Below are 18,585 nucleotides of genomic sequence, written 5' to 3'. Positions count from 1 at the left end.
AAAATTGCTGTCATTTTTTTTAAACCATTATACACTCCTGCGACCACATTTACAATGGAAACTGTCAATGCAAGCAAGTCAGACTGTAATTACATTCCTCGAGTGAAATTGCTATGGGCTCACTGTTCATGATGGTATGACACGAACACTTATAATGCAAATATGCATCTAAGTAAGGATAGAATATTTGACTTTAAAATTCTTGTTCTGGTTCAGTTATACTCTGCCTTCCAACCCAAATTCCTGATAGAAATGTGAAGGATTTCGAGCTGAGAAACAGGCCATTCGGCCCAGCTGCTCTGTGCTGGTCTTCATGCTCCAGACGAGCAGCCACCCACTCCTTTCATCTGGCCCTATTGGCATGGCCTTCTATTCTCCGCTCCCCTGCGTCCTGATCTGCTGCCACCTGTGCTACTTGCCTCCTGGAAGCACATTCCATATCCTCGCCACCCCTGGGAAAAGAGGTTGCCCCTGATTGATTAATTTGATTTATTGTCACATGTTCCGAAGTACAGTGAAAAGTATTTTTCAAGCAGCACGGTGGCGCAGTGGTTAGCATTGCTGCCTCACGGCGCCGAGGTCCCAGGTTCGCACCCTGGCTCTGGGTCACTGTCCGTGTGGAGTTTGCACGTTCTCCCCTTGTTTGCGTGGGTTTCACCCCCACAACCCAAAGATGTGCAGGGTAGGTGGATTGGCCACGTTAAATTGCCCCTTAATTAGAAAAAATTAATTGGGTACTCTAATTTTTTTAAAAAAGGTATTTTTCAGTGGCTGAGGGAGGGAGCGTACACCGTACGTACACAGTAGACAAAAAGAATAATCAACAGAGAACATTGACAAATGGTACATTGACAAACAGTGATTGGTTACAGTGCGGAACAAGGGACCAAACAAAGCAAATACATGAGCAAGAGCAGCATAGGGCGTCGTGAACAGTGTTCTTATAGGGGACAGATCAGTCCAAGGGGGAGTCGTTGAGGAGTCTTGTAGCAGTGGGGAAGAAGCTGTTCCTATGTCTGGATTAGGGGCAGTAGGGTAGCATGGTGGTTAGCATAAATGCTTCACAGCTCCAGGGTCCCAGGTTCGATTCCCGGCTGGGTCACTGTCTGTGTGGAGTCTGCACGTCCTCCCCCTGTGTGCGTGGGTTTCCTCCGGGTGCTCTGGTTTCCTCCCACAGTCCAAAGATGTGCGGGTTAGGTGGATTGGCCATGCTAAATTGCCCGTAGTGTCCTAAAAAAAGTAAGGTTAAGGGGTGGGGGGTTGTTGGGTTATGGGTATAGGGTGGATACATGGGTTTGAGTAGGGTGATCATGGCTCGGCACAACATTGAGGGCCGAAGGGCCTGTTCTGTGCTGTACTGTTCTATGTTCTATGAGCGGGTCTACAGACTTCTGTACCTTTTGCCTGATGGAAGGGTCTGACTGCGTTATTGGATTAATTAGTGACCATCATATATTTATGGCACCTGGGTCTGGTCTCACTCGCGTTAATATGGAAGCATTTTCTTGCCACCAACCTTATCAAACCCCTTCAAAATTTTAAAGACCTCCATCAGGTCACCCCTCAGCCTTCTCTTCTTTAGTAAAAATCCCAGCCTAGTCGTGCTTGTTGGTTATAACCTCTGGTGTCATTCTTATGAACCTTCTTTGTGCCATCTCCAGTGCCTCTGACCTTTTTTAAATTGGAAGATTAAACTTGATCTTGTCTCAATGAGAGGCTGAACAGTATTCTCCCCTTCAGGTGCATAGGGTTGAGATGCAGTATCTCAATTGTAAACCCAGCTGAACTTCTGGCACCTTCTGAATGACAAAGAAAAAAAAAAATGATTTGCACCGCCTAAGATTGCCTGCCTCTACCCTGAATAGCCCCTGTGCTGTTGAAATCTTCACGACGCCAGGGTCCCAGGTTCGATTCCCGGCCTGGGTCACTGTCTGTGTGGAGTCTGCACGCTCTCCCCGTGTCGGTGTGGGTATCCTCCGGGTGCTCCGGTTTCCTCCCACAAGTCCCGAATGACGTGTTTGTTAGGTGAATTGGACGTTCTGAATTCTCGGCCCGCATACCCAAACAGGCGCCGGAGTGTGGCGAGGAGGGGATTTTCCAGTAACCTCATTGCAGTGTTCATGTAACCCTACTTGTGATGGTAATAAAGATTATTATTATTATGGGCTGGGGAGTTCTCTCTGGTGTCCTTGCCAATATGTATCCGTCAATTGACATCACAAAGGCAGATAATTTGGTAATTCTCCCATTGCTGTTTGTCGGAGCTTGCTGTGCACAAACTGGCTGCTATGTTTCCTCTATTGTAACTGGAACTACATTTCGGTGAGTGTTGATGGACTGAGTGGTAGGAAAGGGACTTGGTCAAAGCAGTTCCTCCTGGCATTGACCGATAATCGGGCATTCACGTCTTCCAACGGAGGGGTGTAGGCTCAACCTGCGTGCTGATTTATTTCTCCCCTCATTTCCTCCTGTGCAAGGTCACTCGGGCCAATTGCACACCACTGGTGCCCTCTATTTATTTACATACATAGAATTTACAGTGCAGTAGGAGGCCATTCAGCCCATCGAGTCTGCACTGGCCCTTACAAAGAGCACCCCAATCAAGCCCACATCTCCACCCTATCCCCGTAACCCCCACTTAACCTTTTTTGGACACGAAGGGCAATATAGCATGGCCAATCCACCTAACCTGTACATCTTTTGACTGTGGGAGGAAACCGGAGCACCCGGAGGAAACCCACAGACAGTGACCCAAGCTGGGAATCAAACCTGGGACCCTGGAGCTGTGAAGCAACTGTGCTATCCACTATGCTACCATGCTGTCCCATGGTATTATTTATGCCCATTTATGAGAGAAAGGTAAATAGGGCGTGCATTTATTTATTTTAAATTTAGAGTACCCATTTATTTTTTCCAATTAAGGGGCGATTTAGCGTGGCCAATCCACCTACCCTGCACATCTTTGGGTTGTGGGGGGGTGAAACCCACGCAGACACTGGGAGAATGGGCAAACTCCACTTGGACAGTGACCCAGGGCCGGGATTCGAACCCGGGTCCTCAGCGCCGCAATCCCAGTGCTGTCCATTGCGCCACATGCCGCCCTGAGCATGCATTTGTACTGCACCTTTCACAACCTCGATTCTGATACCCAAAGCGTTTTACAGCTCGTGGAAGTTTTTTTATTCAAAGTTGTAATGTAGAGAACATGGGGAAACGTAGCAATATGTTGCATTATTCTTCTTGTATTATTATTGCACTTTGCATGCCTGTTGTTTTGTAGGAAACACTGATATATTTGGATTTAGTGTTCTTGGTAACCAGTATCACATTCTTTTTGAGCAAAGCTCTTTTCTTGCTCACCCCTGTTGAGTATTCGCCAAGTCTTGAGCTGAAAGGAGTTGCACTGATGGGGACCAGGTGCAAGGCTGCTTGCCAACTTCCTTGCAGTGCCGAAGCAACTGAGGCCAAGTCAATCCAGGATGTACAATATATGCAAATAAAGCTGCTCGCCTTTCATCGCGACAAACAAATTTGGACACCCGTGTGTCCTTTTTTAAAAACAAAAAAAATTGTGTCCTGCTTCGCCTGCTCGCCCGTTTCAGGTGGTGTGAGACATTTCGACCCCCAGCCCCCGGTGCACCACCACCTTCTGTTTGTTTCGCACGTTCCCAGCGGTGGCAGAAAGTGCTTCCATTGGCTGTCCGCTGCTTTGGGACATCCTGTGTTCGTGAAAGGCAGTGTGGCCAATCCACCTAATCTGAACATCTTTGGGTTGTGTGGGGTGAAACCCACGCAGACACGGGGAGAATGTGCAAACTCCACACCGACAGTGACCCGGGGCCGGGATTCGAACCCAGGTCCTCAGCGCCATAGTCCCAATGCTAACCACTGGGCCACCGTGCTGCCCCTAGATCTGTGTGTTACTAATCCAGTAATATCACCACTGGACTACCATATGTTATTTCTAGGACATTGCTGATGTATATGTCATGTTCCATTTTGTTTTAAGGTCTACAAAGGTCTGCTTGTACGCTGTGGTTTACTTTTCCATGTACAGTCTGGAAGGGAGGCCGGTCGCTATCTTTAAACAAGACCTCCCTGTGTCTCCGCTTTTTGTTTGCTTTCTGACCACTTCAGCGTGTGGTTCTTTGATGCAAGTAGCTTAATGCTGCATGTTCCAATTCCCCAATCTCCAGGCGAGCAGTTGCTGAGGGAAATCACAGCCGATGCTGGTTGAACGCGCCTAAATTTTTGAAATTCTAACTTTGGTTTTTAAATCGCTCCCTGACCTCACTCCTCCCTCTCTCTGTCTCTAACCTCCCATGGCTCTACAGCCTTCCACTATCTATCCTCATCGGATTTTGGCCTCTTTTGTCATCTTTAATTGCACATCCCCGATTTTTAATTGTTCCACCATTGGCGGCAGTATCTTCAGCTTCCCGAACGCTAAACTCTGGATCCCCTCTAAGCCTCCTCACCTCCCTGTGCTCCATTAAGGTACTTCTTAAAGGTTACCTCTTTGAGCCAGTATTTGGTGACCTGTCTGCTTATGTCGTTGACCGTCAAATTCTGTTTAATGTCCGTCTGAAGTTCATTGGGACATTTCTCTATGTTCAAGATCTTTTAAATTCACGTTGCTGAGCTTTTTTTTTATAAATTTAGATTACCCAATTATTTTTTTCAATTAAGGGGCAATTTAGCATGGCCAATCCACCTACTCTGCACATTTTTGGGTTGTGGGGGCGAAACCCACGCAGACACGGGGAGAATGTGCAAACTCCACACGGACAGTGACCCAGAGCCGGGATCGAACGTGGGACCTCAGCGCCGTGAGGCGGTTGTGCTAACCACTAGGCCACCGTGCTGCCCTGACGTTGCTGAGCTAATGATGCTCATGCATCATTAGCTACAAGCAGCACATTAGCACAGTTGCTTCACAGCTCCAGGGTCCCAGGTTCGATTCCCGGCTTGCGTCACTGTCTGTGCGGAGTCTGCACGCTCTCCGCGTGTCAGCGTGGGTTTTCTCCGGGTGCTCCGGTTTCCTCCCACAGTCCAAAGATGTGCAGGTTAGGTGGATTAAGGGCAGCACGGTGGCGCAAGTGGTTAGCACAGTTGCCTCACGGCGCCGAGGTCCCAGGCTCGATCCCGACTCTGGGTCACTGTCCGTGTGGAATTTGCACGTTCTCCCCACATTTGCGTGGGTTTCGCCCCCACAACCCAAAATATGTGCATGATAGGTGGATTAGCCATGCTGAATTGCCCTTGGTGTCCAAAAAAAAGTTAGCTGGGGTTGCGGGAACAGGGTGGAGGTGTGGGCTTAAGTAGGGTGCTCTTTCCAAGAGCCGATGCAGACTTGATGGGCCGAATGGCCTCCTTCTGCACTGTAAATTCCATGATTCTATGATCAGGGATCAGAGATAACAAATGGCACAAGGACTCTCGGCATGCTTACCCTCAGTGGCCATTTGAAAACCCAATTAGGTCCCCACCAGAGAGGACAGTTTAAAAATTGGAGTCTGCCATTTAAGACTGAGATGAAGAGAATTTTTTTTCTCTCTCAAGTGTGTAGACAGTTGTTGTCTGTAGAAATACCTTCCCCAGTGGGTAATGGAGGCTAGCTCACTGAATATATTTAATGCTGAATTAGACATATTTAAAAAAATAAATTTAGAGTATCCAATTTTTTTTTCCAATTAAGGGGCAATTTAGCGTGGCCAATCCACCTAACAGGCTCATCTTTTTGGGTTGTGGGGGCGAAACCCACGCAGATACGGGAGAATGTGCAAACTCCACACGGACAGTGACCCAAGCCGGGAATCGAACCTGGGACCCTGGCGCTGTGAAGCGACAGTGCTAACCACTGTGCTACCGCGCCGCCCATTATCGAATGGCCGAGCAGGCTCAAGGGGCCGAACGGCCTCGTCCTGTTCTTATTTCTTATGTCAAGTGCCCCTGGCTGCAGTCAACCTACTTGGCACGGATGGGGATCAAACCCAAAACCCTCCTAGTTCGCTTGGTGCCTCCTTCGACACGAGCAGATTAACTTTTCATTCATTTTGTGGGCTGTTGGTTCAGATCTTGGCTGTGTGCTAAATAGCTGACACATTTTCTTTCACGAGAGTCGCTGCACTTCAGTGTAATTCATGGTATGTGCAGCGTTTCGCCATGTCGTAAAGTGCGATATAAATATAAACGAGCTTGGAATTATTTATTTAAAATCAACCCTTCCAGGTGCTAATCTTCATTGTGATGCTTTGCACACGTACTCAGATTATTTTTTTAAAGCAATCAGCGTGTATATTCATGAGAAATAGCTTGGAGGAAGAATCGTATTGCATACACAAATTGAGCCTGAAGTTCAGAACACCCAATGTGACAATTCCTCAAAATCACATGCTACTATTTCAAATTTGCATTAACACCCAGTCCTTTCATGAGCATTTTTCGAAATTGGAAATTTTGCACATACAGTTAATGAGACCACCTCGTGTAATGATCCAACCAGTTTTAAAATATTGGAATATTTTTTTTCCAAATATTGCCAAAATCGTACATACGAAAACATATAAAGATACTACAAACAATTTGTCATTTTTGTTTTAGCAAAATAATAACCCCCAAAACTCACTAATAATAATAATAATCTTTATTATTGTCACAGGTAGGCTTGCGTTAATACTGCAACAAAGTTACTGTGAAAAGCCCCTAGTCACCACACTCTGGGCCTGTTCGGGTACACAGAGGGAGAATTCAGAATGTCCAATTCACCTAACAAGCACGTCCTTTGCGACTTGTGGGAGGAAACCGAAACACCTGGAGGAAACCCACGCAGACACGGGGAAAACGTACAGACTCCCCAAGCCGGGTCACTGAAGCTGTGAAGCAACAGTGCTAACCACTGTGCTACCGGGCCACCACACCCCTCTCTACCCTCCCCCAGCTGCTGGCCATGAATAGATCCCTGAAGAAGGCGATGAATGGCTTCCACCGAGAATAGAACCCTTCCTCCGACCCTTCAATGGCATGCTTAATCTCTTCCAATCTACGAAACTCTGCCCCAATCATGACGAAGCCTTAGGTGGCACTGCCGACCTCCATCCAAACAGGGCTTGCCACCTGCCGATTAGAGAGGCGAAGGCCAAAACATCAGCCTTCCTCCCCTCCAGAAGCTCCGGCAAGTCCAACACCCAAAAAATTGCCACCAATTGACACGGCGTCGGCCTAATCCCCACGATCTCCGATATGATCTGAAAAAAATGAGATCCAAAACAAGACCAGTTTGGAGCAGGACCAGAACGTATGTGAATGGTTCACCGGTCCCCTTAAACAACATTCACACCTATCGTCTACTCTGGGGAGGAATCCATTCAAGTGTTGGACCGTATCAGGCTCAGACTGGCGCAAGAAGAGGTGGAATTCACCCTATGCAAAATCTCAGTCCACACCCCTCCCTCCAGCCCCAGGCCCAGTTCCTCTTCCCACTTCCCCTTCTTCTTCTAACCGTGCCTTCCCTGTCTATCAGATATCTTCCCTTCTCCAATGTAGGTCTCGGAGGGATCAAAGAGAGCTCTCCACAAAGTCCCGCACTTCCAGATACGTAAATGTGCCCTCCCATGGGAGTTGAGATTTCTCTATCATCTCCTACAGTCCCGCAAACCTACCTTCCGCAAACAAATCCCTGAACCTCTCAACCCCCTCCCTTTTCCAAATGATCCATCCCTGAGGCCTATGGTTCCTGCAGAACGGTGACAACAATGACATGGCCCCCAATCTAAAATGCTGCTGAAACTGATTCCACATTCTTAGAGACACCGCCATAGGGCTGGTTGAGAACCTGGCTGGAGTGAATGGAACAGAGGCCTAAACCAGCGCTCGCAGACACAAACCTACGCAGGAGGCCTCCTCCATCTCCCCACCCCGCCCCGCCTCCTCTGGCCAACCCCGCACCTTTTGCGATGCTCGCTGCTCAGTAATAGATTTGGCAAAGCCATCCCTCCTGAATGCTGTTCCCCCTTCAGGAAGGCACTCTGAATCCAGGGAGTCTTACCCACACAAAGGAGTTTGCACATTCTCCCCGTGTTTGCGTGGATTTTGCCCCCCCCCCCAACCCAAAGATGTGCAGGGTAGGTGGATTGGCCACGCTAAATTGCCCCTTAATTGGAAAAAATGAATTGGGTACTCTAAATTAATATTTAAAAAAAAAGAGGTGCCTCCACTCCACCCGATCAAAAGCCTTCTCTGCATCCATGAAGATGATTACCTTGAGCACCTCCATCCAACCAGTTTTTAACATGCCTTTGTACCCTTTCGAGCAGTGCACGCACAATGCATGTGCACAACTCATGTTGCACACCGTGTGCACATGCACACAACTCTCTCTCGCATGCTCTATCGCTCTGCGCGCCCCCCTCTCGCTCTGCGCGCCCACACCTGCACGTGAACAAACACGCGCACACCCCACGAAAAAGAATTGCAAATCCAATAGAAAGTTATTTTTATTTACACTGTACATCACTATGGCGCTGAAAGCACAGAATAAAGTTGAAGTGCCTCGTCAGTGCTGTCGTGTCTACTGATGATAAAGCTTTATGTTGGCAGGTTCTGAGAGATTTTATCTAAATTGGATTGGCTGAGAAGCAGCTGAGCCAAAGTCTGACTGACGATTACAGAGCACATTTTTACAAAGACCAATGCAAAGTGTATTTCATGCTTTAGAAACTAAAGTAAACACAACTTAATTAGATCACACTTGTATTTTTAACTGTGTCTGTTAGGTTTTTTTTGAAGGACGGTGAATCTTTTTGCCTGAACTGTTTAAATAACTGTTTAAGGCAGAGTTGATGCTGAAAGGTGGAAGTAACATTTTTTTCAGGGTCCACTCCTGCAATCTGATTAAGATTTTAGGGTCAAATCCCTTTTGCTCTTCTCTGACTCTTTTCGCACAAAAATCAAGGCCTCCTCCAGTGCAGTACTGAGGGAGTGCTGCACTGTCAGTGGGTCAGTACTGAGGGAGTGCTGCACTGTCAGTGGGTCAGTACTGAGGGAGTGCTGCACTGTCAGAGGGTCAGTACTGAGGGAGTGCTGCACTGTCAGAGGGTCAGTACTGAGGGAGTGCCGCACTGTCAGAGGGTCAGTACTGAGGGAGTGCTGCACTGTCAGTGGGTCAGTACTGAGGGAGTGCTGCACTGTCAGTGGGTCAGTACTGAGGGAGTGCTGCACTGTCAGTGGGTCAGTACTGAGGGAGTGCTGCACTGTCAGAGGGTCAGTACTGAGGGAGTGCTGCACTGTCAGAGGGTCAGTACTGAGGGAGTGCCGCACTGTCAGAGGGTCAGTACTGAGGGAGTGCTGCACTGTCAGAGGGTCAGTACTGAGGGAGTGCTGCACTGTCAGAGGGTCAGTACTGAGGGAGTGCTGCACTGTCAGAGGGTCAGTACTGAGGGAGTGCTGCACTGTCAGAGGGTCAGTACTGAGGGAGTGCTGCATTGTCAGAAGTAGTGTCTGTCGGATGAAACATTTGAAAACGAGGCCCCATCCATCAGCTGTCACGGGCGGATGCATAAGGTCCCAATTGCGGTTTCAGAGAGGAGCCCGAGAGTTCTCCCTGGTGTGCCGCTGACCAAAATTCACCCCTGAATCAACGTGACTAAAAACAGATTATCCAGTCATTATCACATTGCTGTGCGCAAATTGTCAGCTGGCATTTCCTGCATTACAACAGTGACTGCACTTCCAAAATATTTTATTGACTGCGAAGTTACTTTGGGTGTCCTGAGGTTATGACAGGTGATAAATAAATGTAAGTCTTTGATCTCGGCTTGGTTGGAGTTGGGATGCAGCTTTTGGGTGGAGCAATGTTCTGCTCAGAGAGCAGTGTGGAAATTAAAACCGGTCAATAATAATAATAATCGCTTATTGTCACAAGTCGGCTTCAATGAAGTTACTGTGAAAAGCCCCTCGTCGCCACATTCTGGCGCCTTTTCAGGGAGGCTGGTACGGGAATTGAACCCGCGCTGCTGGCCTTGTTCTGCATTACAAGCCAGCTTTTTAGCCCACTGTGCTAAACCAGCCCATGATTCTGATTCTGTTGGGGCGGTGGGGGAGAGTTGGTGTTTATGCGCTTGGGGTTATTGGGTGGGGACACTGTCAGGCTAACGAGGAAAGAAGTAAATCTTTTGCTTGTTTGGTCGTTTCTCCCAAGTTACTCCATAGCTGCTTCCAAAAATCACTGCCCTTTATCCACTGGGCACTCTGCTGAACTTATTTCCTGTGCATCTCTTTAATGGTTTCTGAAGGATGGGATAAAAGATGGAGGTGTCTGCTGCACCATGACCTTGTGATCCTTGAGTAAACCAATTTAAAACTGTAACAAATAGGTGGACAAATTTACTCAGCGGAGCCTGTCGCAGCCTGAGCTGGTGTTGAGATCACTTATCAATTGGCAAGTGTGCCTTGCTTTGACACACATGGGTCTGCCCGGGTGACCTGAATACACCTGTGACATCAGCAAGTCAATCATCGCTGCCCTGTCTTTTGATTGACTGAATAAATAGGTTACTTGCGTTACATTTGAACTTCAGTGACTTTGGCTGGCAAATTGCTGCGGCAATTCATTTAGAACAAGAGGCCTGACGTGGCAGGTGACCAGTTAATCTGGGTTTCTTTCATTGACATGGCTGAGGCAGAATGTTGGACAGGATGCTGGAGAAGTCCCGGTTCCACTTCAACATTGAGACGAACATATGAAATCGATAGGCAGGAAACTACTAACTGGCCCCTTCCCCACACTGGCGATGGCCAGAACGTCGCGACCCAATGGGATTTTCACATTAAATGGCAAATATTGTTTTCAGTTCTCCAGAAGTAAACTCTTGTGCCTAATAGGCTTGAGCGGCTTAATGAACTCCTTCTGTTCCTGCACAATCTTGAGGCGGCATTGTTTATTTTTGGTCAGTTACTGGGAGATTGTTTTCCCCAGTCTGATTTCCTAGCTCCATCTGTGTTTCCCTCCACCTTTTAACATTGTTGGGGCTTTTGCAGGGAAATAGGTTCAACATATGTGAAGTGAAAATCAAGCACAGGTTTTGAAAGCTGAGAGATTTTCTGTAGTTGACAGATTGGAATCTCTGGCACGTGAGAGAAAGAGTTCAGGAAACATCAAATCCAGTTGATGTAACCTCTTAAAAATGTGATCTAATCCCCACCTGATTCTCTCTCTCTCTCTCTCTCTCTCTCTCTCTCTCTCTCTCTCTCTCTCTCTCTCTCTCTCTCTCTCTCTTCCCCCCCCCCCCCCCCCCCCCCATTGATGTAAGTACTCGTCAGCTTTAGCGAACGAGACAGTCTCTGTACCTGGGGGAGAGGGGGTGGGGAAAGAGAAGGAGCGGTGTGCTCCTCCTCAAACAAAGGCATCGTCACACTCCTTACATTTGGCCTTCTGCGGCGTATCGCTCTCGAGTTAGTTTAGTTAATACGGTTCATCTGTAACATTTCCCCGGCTATGATGGAAGGTCACTGACTTGAAGCATTAGCCCTACCTCATTCCCTCCGTACATGCTGCATTTTCACTTTTGTCTTTTCAGTTTCCAGCATCAGCTGACATTGAGTTCCAGTTAATTGGAAGAACCGGTTGCTACAGTGGTCAGGGATAATTGCCATTGTAACTGATTGCACTCTCTCTATGCGGCTGCTTGGGACAAGGGTGGCACCTTAAAGGGTGGCACAGTGGTTAGCACTGCTGCATCACAGCACCTGGGACCAGGGCTCGATTCTGGCCTTGCGTAGCTGTGGAGTCTGCACGTTCTCCCCGTGTCGGCGTGGGTTTCCTCCGGGTGACTGGGCTTGGAGAAACAAAATTACCAGGAAAATTTACATGGATGGAGTGGGTGAATGGGACTGTCTGGTTTACTCTGCAGAGAGCACCATGGACCAACGGGGCTGAATGGCCTCCATCTGGGCCATGATGACTCCAATTAGATTGAAACCCACATCAGTGAGTGCAGTACGTCACCACCTGTTTCTGGGCTAGATGACTCAATTGGTTAGATGTTGTATTGGTAGCACAGTGGCTAGCACTGTTGCTTCACAGCTCCAGGGCCCCAGGTTCGATTCCCGGATTGGGTCACTGTGCGGAGTCTGCACGTTCTCCCCGTGTCTGCATGGATTTCCTCTGGGTGTTCCAGTTTCTTCCCACAGTCCAAAAATGTGCAGGTTAGGTGGATTGACCATGCTAAATTGCCCCTTAATTGTCTGGAAAGGTTTGGTGGGAATCCTGGGTTAGAGGGATAGGGTGCAGGTGTGAGCTTAAGTGGGATGCTCTTTCCGGGGGCTGGTGCAGACTTGATGGGCTGAATGGCCGCCTCCTACACTGTAGATTCTATGATTACCACTGGCACTTCTTGGAAGTCTGGAACAAGCCTTTCCATTCACCTGAAGAAGGAGCCGTGCTCCGAAAGCTCGTGTTTGAAACAAACCTGTTGGACTTTAACCTGGTGTTGTAAGACTTCTTACTGTGCTCACCCCAGTCCAACGCCGGCATCTCCACATCATGACTTCTTGGAAGGGGTTTGAACTTCACAAATTGTTGAAGAGTTTTTTAAAGATGTATTAACCAGTGACCCAATGCTGTGTATGCTTTCATACTGCCATAATAAGCATTAACCTTCTCCTCTCTCTCTCCCCCCTCAGTTTGTCAAAGCATAGACGTTCGAAACAATATTACGCACCTGCAGCAGCTGAGGAACTGCACCGTCATTGAGGGAAACCTGCAGATTCTGCTGATGTTTGGCACTAAACCCGAGGACTTCCGCGGCCTAAGCTTCCCTGAGCTGACCATGATCACGGATTACCTGCTCCTCTTCCGTGTCTACGGCCTGGAGAGCTTGCAAGATCTCTTCCCGAACCTGACTGTGATACGTGGGACGCGCCTCTTCTTCAACTACGCTCTGGTGATCTTTGAGATGCTGCACTTCAAAGAGATCGGCCTGTACAACCTGGTGAACATTACCCGGGGTGCAGTGAGGATCGAGAAGAACCCAGAACTCTGCTACCTGTCCACGCTCGACTGGTCGAAAATTCTGGACTCGGTGGAGGACAATTACATCAAGTCCAATAAAGACGACCGAGAGTGTGGTGACGTGTGCCCAGGCACCCTGAAAGGAAAAAGCAACTGTGCCCAGACTGTGTTCAACGATCAGTTTAACCATCGATGCTGGACAAGTGAACATTGCCAAAGAGGTAGGATTGTGCAACAGATTAATGAGTGGCTGCAAACTATGTCATTTACTTGCTTTTCTCCCCTCCTGACCTGAGGGTTACAGAATTCCAGACAGCACCTTCAATATTTCCAACCCTATCATTTCCTTGACCAAACGCACAGGTTTTTATGCTTAACTTCGTGTCATGGAAATGTCCTACATCAGAGTCAGCAGATTTTATGTTGGATAAAGCAGTCAAAGGTGGGTCAATGGGAGTGGGGGTGAGGTGTAAATCAGCTGGGATCTAATACTGTGGAAAAGGCAGATTATGAACCCCTGCCCATTAGTGGCTGTGAATGTGTGTGGGCCCAGGCAGCCTTGTATGTTTGTGTGTGGGAGAAGAAAGTGGGTTGCAAGCTGTTTGACTGCGGAAGGCATCACAGCTGACCGCAGGGCTCTCCTCTCCCAAGGTGGCATTTTCCAGCTGGGTTCAGTGGGCGGTGATGAAGAGCAGGAGGTCCTGAATGATTGTTTTTGTTTCCTGTCTCCCGAAGCATTGAGCTTTTTGGAAACGGTGAGGCAATCATGATTGACAGCAGTTTGTTTAAGTTTGCTCTTGTTGCAACTGGCCCTTCCACTGGGCTGATAAAAGTAACAGCTGATACGCATTTGTTGCTTTGTTGCAGTACATCTGGGAATCTAGAGATGGGTCCACTGGAGTCCCCTGAGAATGTCTTCATCCAAAGTGGTATTTGGGGTGATGAAAGGAGTTGTTACACGGCTCTTGATATGCTGTTGCTTTGATAAACTGTTGGTGGTGCAGTTGAAATAGGAGAGGTCTCTGCCATGACCAGCGGCAAATTCAGATGCGACTCTGCTTCTTCTGATTTGATTCTGTGTGTGTGTAGAATCATGGAATTGCAGAAAGTCCGTAAGACAGAACAAAAAACACAGAACAAAGAAAATTACAGCACAGGAACAGGCCCTTCGGCCCTCCCAGCCTGCGCCGATCCAGATCCTTTATCTAAACCTGTCGCCTATTTTCCAAGGATCTACTTCCCTCTGTTCCCCGCCCGTTCATATATCTTAAATTATGCTATGCTCTCTACCACCTCCGCTGGCAAAGCGTTCCAGGCACCCACCACCCTCTGCGTAAAAAAACTTTCCACGCACATCTCCCTTAACTTTCCCCCCCTCTCACCTTGAAATCGTGACCCCTTGTAATTGACACCCCCACTCCTGGAAAATACTTGTTGCTATCCACCCTGTCCATACCTCTCATAATTTTGTAGACCTCAATCAGGTCCCCCCCTCAACCTCTGTCTTTCCAACGAAAACAATCCTAATCTAATCGACCTTTCTTCATAGCTAGCACCCTCCATACCATGCAACATCCTAGTGAACCTCCTCTGCACCCTCTCTAAAGCATCCACATCCTTCTGGTAATGTGGCGACCCAGAACTGCATGCAGTATTCCAAATGTGGCCTAACCAAAGTCCTATACAACTGTAACGTGACCTGCCGACTCTTGTACTCAAGGCCAATGTTTCATACTGGGGTGCAGGGAGCTCCCCAGCCTAATCCCGCATTCCTGCCCTTGGCCTGTGGCCCTACAGATCACATCTCTTCAAGTAGTCATCCAAGTACTTTGTAAATGTGGTGAGAGTTTCTGCCTCCATCACTTTTTTTCAGATTTCTGGTACCGTACCACACTCTGGGTGGAAACAATGATTCCTCATTCCCTCTCTAATCCATCTACCGATCAGTTTAATTCTATGCCTCCTGGTTTATGACCCATCTTTAATGGTAAGTAGGTTGTCCCTCTTTACTCTTGCCTAGGCCCATCATAATAATATACATCACACAGTCTCCCTCCGTTTCAAGGTAAACAATCCCAGTCTAACCAATCTTTTCCTCATGGCTAAAGTTTTCACATTCTGGCAGCAACCTTGTAAATCTTGTCTGCATCCTCTCTCGTGCAATCCCATCTTCTCCCGCAATGCGGTGACTAGAACTGTACGCAGGACTTGAGATGTGGTCTAACCATTGTAGTATACAGTTCACCTACCCGCTCTTATATTCTACGCCTCGGCTAATAAAGACCGGCCAACCATATGCATGATCACCTTATTGACCTGTCTTGCTACTGTTCCAAGGATCTGTGTATTTCCTCACACTACTCCGGATTGAATTCCGTTTTCCACATTGCTACCCACCTGACCAGAACTGAATGGAGAACCTCCAATGAAGTACGACTGACTCTGTATTTTGTAGTGTTAGTTTTATTCTACCCCTCGACTGTAGTGACCTAGATTACATTACCAGCTGTGGCTCAGTGCTCGAACTGTAGTCTCTGACTAGTTTGTGGGTTCAAGTCCCACTCTAAAGACTTGAGCACAAAACCTGACCTGATGCTCCATCACTGGATTGAGGGAGTGCCTGTTCTGTGCTGTACTGTTCTATGTTCTATGTTCTATGATCTAAGGTGACATCTTTCGGGCGGGACCTTAATCGGGTCCTGTCCTCCCAGGTAGATATAAAAGATTCCACGGCGCTATTTTGAAGAAGATAATAGAATTTTCCTAAAGGCTGCACGGCGGCACAGTGGTTAGCACTACTGCCTCACCGCACCAGGGTTCTGGGTTCAATTCTGGCCCTGGGTGACTGTCTGTGTGGAGTTTGCATTTACTCCCCGTGTCTGCATGGGTTTTCTCCGGGTGCCTAGGTTTCCTCCCACAGTCTAAAGATGTGCAGGTGAGGTGGATAGGCCATGGTAAATTGCCCCCCTAGTTTCCAGGGATGTTCAGGCTAGGTGGGGTTATGGGATTATGGGGATAGGGCAAGGGGGTGGGCCGAGGTAGGGCGCTCTTTCCGAGGGTCAGTGCGGATTCAATTAGCCGAATGGCCTCCTTCTGCACTGTGGGAATTCTATGGTTTTTAAAAATACATTGAGAGTACCCAATTATTTTTTTCCAATTAAGGGGCAGTTTAGCGTGGCCAGTCCACCTAATCCTGCGCATCTTTGGGTTGTGTGGGGTGAGACCCATGCAGACACGGGGAGAATGGGCAAACTCCACACGGAACAGTGACCCAGGGCCGAGATCGAACTTGGGTCCTTAGCGCCGTGAGGCAGCAATGCCAACCGCCTGTGCCGCCCTGGAATTCTGGGGTACTATGGCTCCATGGTATCCTGCCCATATCCAACGCAGAGCAGATGATCTGGTCGTTATCTCCTTGCTGTTTGTGGGAGCTTACTGTGTGCAAATAACAATTAGTGACTACTTTCGAAAAAAGTACTATGGGCTGTCCTGATGTTATGAGTCAGAATGGTTATGGTACAGGAGGAGGCCACTCTCCCAGCGTACCTGTGCAGGTTCTCTGAAGAAGCAATTCACCTAGTTCCTCCATCCCCCCCCCCCCCCCCCCCCCCCCCAACCCCCCGAAATATGACATGTAAATGGCTGTCTTTACATTCTCAAATAATATTACATTTACAGTAATGATCTGGATACCTATGCCAGAATATAGATGCGTTCCAAAATAGTGTGCGTCAGAGTCTGGTGGCTTAAGTGAATTAAAGCTGACTGCATCACAAGTGACTGTTGCAGCCGGCGATATGAGGGGGTAATTTTACATAAATTATCTGTTGGCTTGTCTGTAAAGATTACATTTTACACTGCAGGTTTTAGTAGAACGCGCTTCATGCAGCACGTACTTCAATTGTGCCTGCGCGCCATGCGGGCATCTGGTGGGGTTTAGTTCCGTTTGCGTTCTTCGCCAAGCACATAAATTAGCATTTGCATCTCGTGTGTTTTATGCTTTGGAAGGGGCACACAAACCTCCAAACAGCCCGTCTCCCCAACCTTTCGAGCACCAGCTGACCAACGTATCACAAAACCTGCCAATCACGAGTTGGACTTATCAGTCTTTTCAGAACCAGAGTGGAAGCAAGCCATCCTCTATCCTGAGGAACTGCCCAAAAAGAGGAGGCAACACACAGATTTAACGTGTAAATGGAAGAATTTGAAAGAGACGCAGCATATTACTTTGCTTCAAAGACAGAAGTTAAGTATTTACTTCCTTTCCGCTTGGAATGCTTCAAACCAGTAAATTACTTTCAAACTGTTCGGTAAGAAATTGTGGCAAGTCACAGAGCCAGATCCCACAGAAAAGTGAGCCAAATGACCAATTAATCTGTGCTATTTGGCAAAATATTCTTAAGAGATCAATGTTGGCCGACAATGAGTGCACTCTCCTGCTTTTTAAATAGTGCCATATGATCCTTAACGTTCGCTTAAAAAGATTTAAGTGGATTGTTCATGATAATTGTTCAGTGCTTTGCAGTTCCTCAGATAGTGAAATAGTTCATGCTTGTATGGAGCAAGGCCTAGGCTGATAAAGGACAGGCAACATTGGTGGCTGGCAATGACCACCTGTGACAAAAGGGTGCATAATCAGCACCCCCCCATGATATTTTGCTGGTGTTCCAAAGGCTCTATCCCCTACTATCAACATCCTGAGGCTCCCAATTACCGTAGCAGCCACCTAAATGCTGTGGCTACAAGAGCAGTTTGAGACTGGATATTCTGTGGCGGCTGAGCCAATCCCTGATTCCCCAATGTCTGTGCCACAACTTAGTAGGAAACTCCGCAAGATTCCTTCGACCTTCCAAACCGGTGACCTCTAACACCTAGAAGGACAAGATGTGGAGATGCCGGTGTTGGACTGGGGTGAGCCCAGTTAGAAGTCTTCCAACACCAGGATAAAGTCCCAACAGGTTTGTTTCAAACACGAGCTTTCGGAGCACCGCTCCTTCCTCATTCACCTGAGGAAGGAGCAGTGCACCGAAAGCTCGTGTTTGAAACAAACCTGTTGGACTTTAACCTGGTGTTGGAAGACTTCTTACTAGAAGGACAAGAGCAGTGTTGGAACACCACCACCTGCAGGTCCCCCTCCAAGGCACATCCCATACTGACTTGGAAGTATATTCTTCACTGTCGCTGATCAAAATCCTCGAACTCCTTACCTGACAGCACCGTGGATGTACCTACACCATGTGGGCTGCAGCGGTTCAAAAGGGACAGCTCATGGAAAAGGCACATCCCATGAAAGAATTAATAAAGCAAGGTATAAATCAGGAGTGTGATAGAATACTCTGCATCTGCCTGGATTGTTGCAGCTCTAACAACGCCGAAGAAGCGCAACACCATCCAGGACAAAACGGGCTGATTAAACATTGTCCTGTCACTCTTTATCACGAAGGCACTGTGGTTGAAGGGTGCTGCTTGAACAGCACCTTCCAAACTCTCACGTACTGTACCCCCTGAAGTTACAGGGGGCAGCAAGTGCATGAGAAAACCGCCACTTGCAGGTTCCTCTCCAGCTCGCACACCAC

General features: G+C 47.9%; 1 protein-coding gene across 2 annotated transcripts in view; it reads left to right on the top strand.

The window, feature by feature from the left end:
• The window catches only part of LOC119953562 (insulin receptor-like), a 258,898-nt gene that overhangs the window by 33,140 nt on the left and 207,173 nt on the right, over positions 1–18,585 (top strand). For both annotated transcript variants that reach the window (XM_038777953.1, XM_038777954.1), the window contains exon 2: positions 12,682–13,230. In XM_038777953.1, the coding sequence (XP_038633881.1) occupies positions 12,682–13,230 (549 nt within the window). The remainder of the gene's footprint in view (positions 1–12,681; positions 13,231–18,585) is intronic.

This window comes from Scyliorhinus canicula, chromosome 18 (genome assembly GCF_902713615.1).
Source record: "Scyliorhinus canicula chromosome 18, sScyCan1.1, whole genome shotgun sequence".
In the NCBI taxonomy this organism is placed as follows: Eukaryota; Metazoa; Chordata; class Chondrichthyes; order Carcharhiniformes; family Scyliorhinidae; genus Scyliorhinus; species Scyliorhinus canicula.
This window is presented reverse-complemented; position numbering and strand designations above follow the sequence as displayed.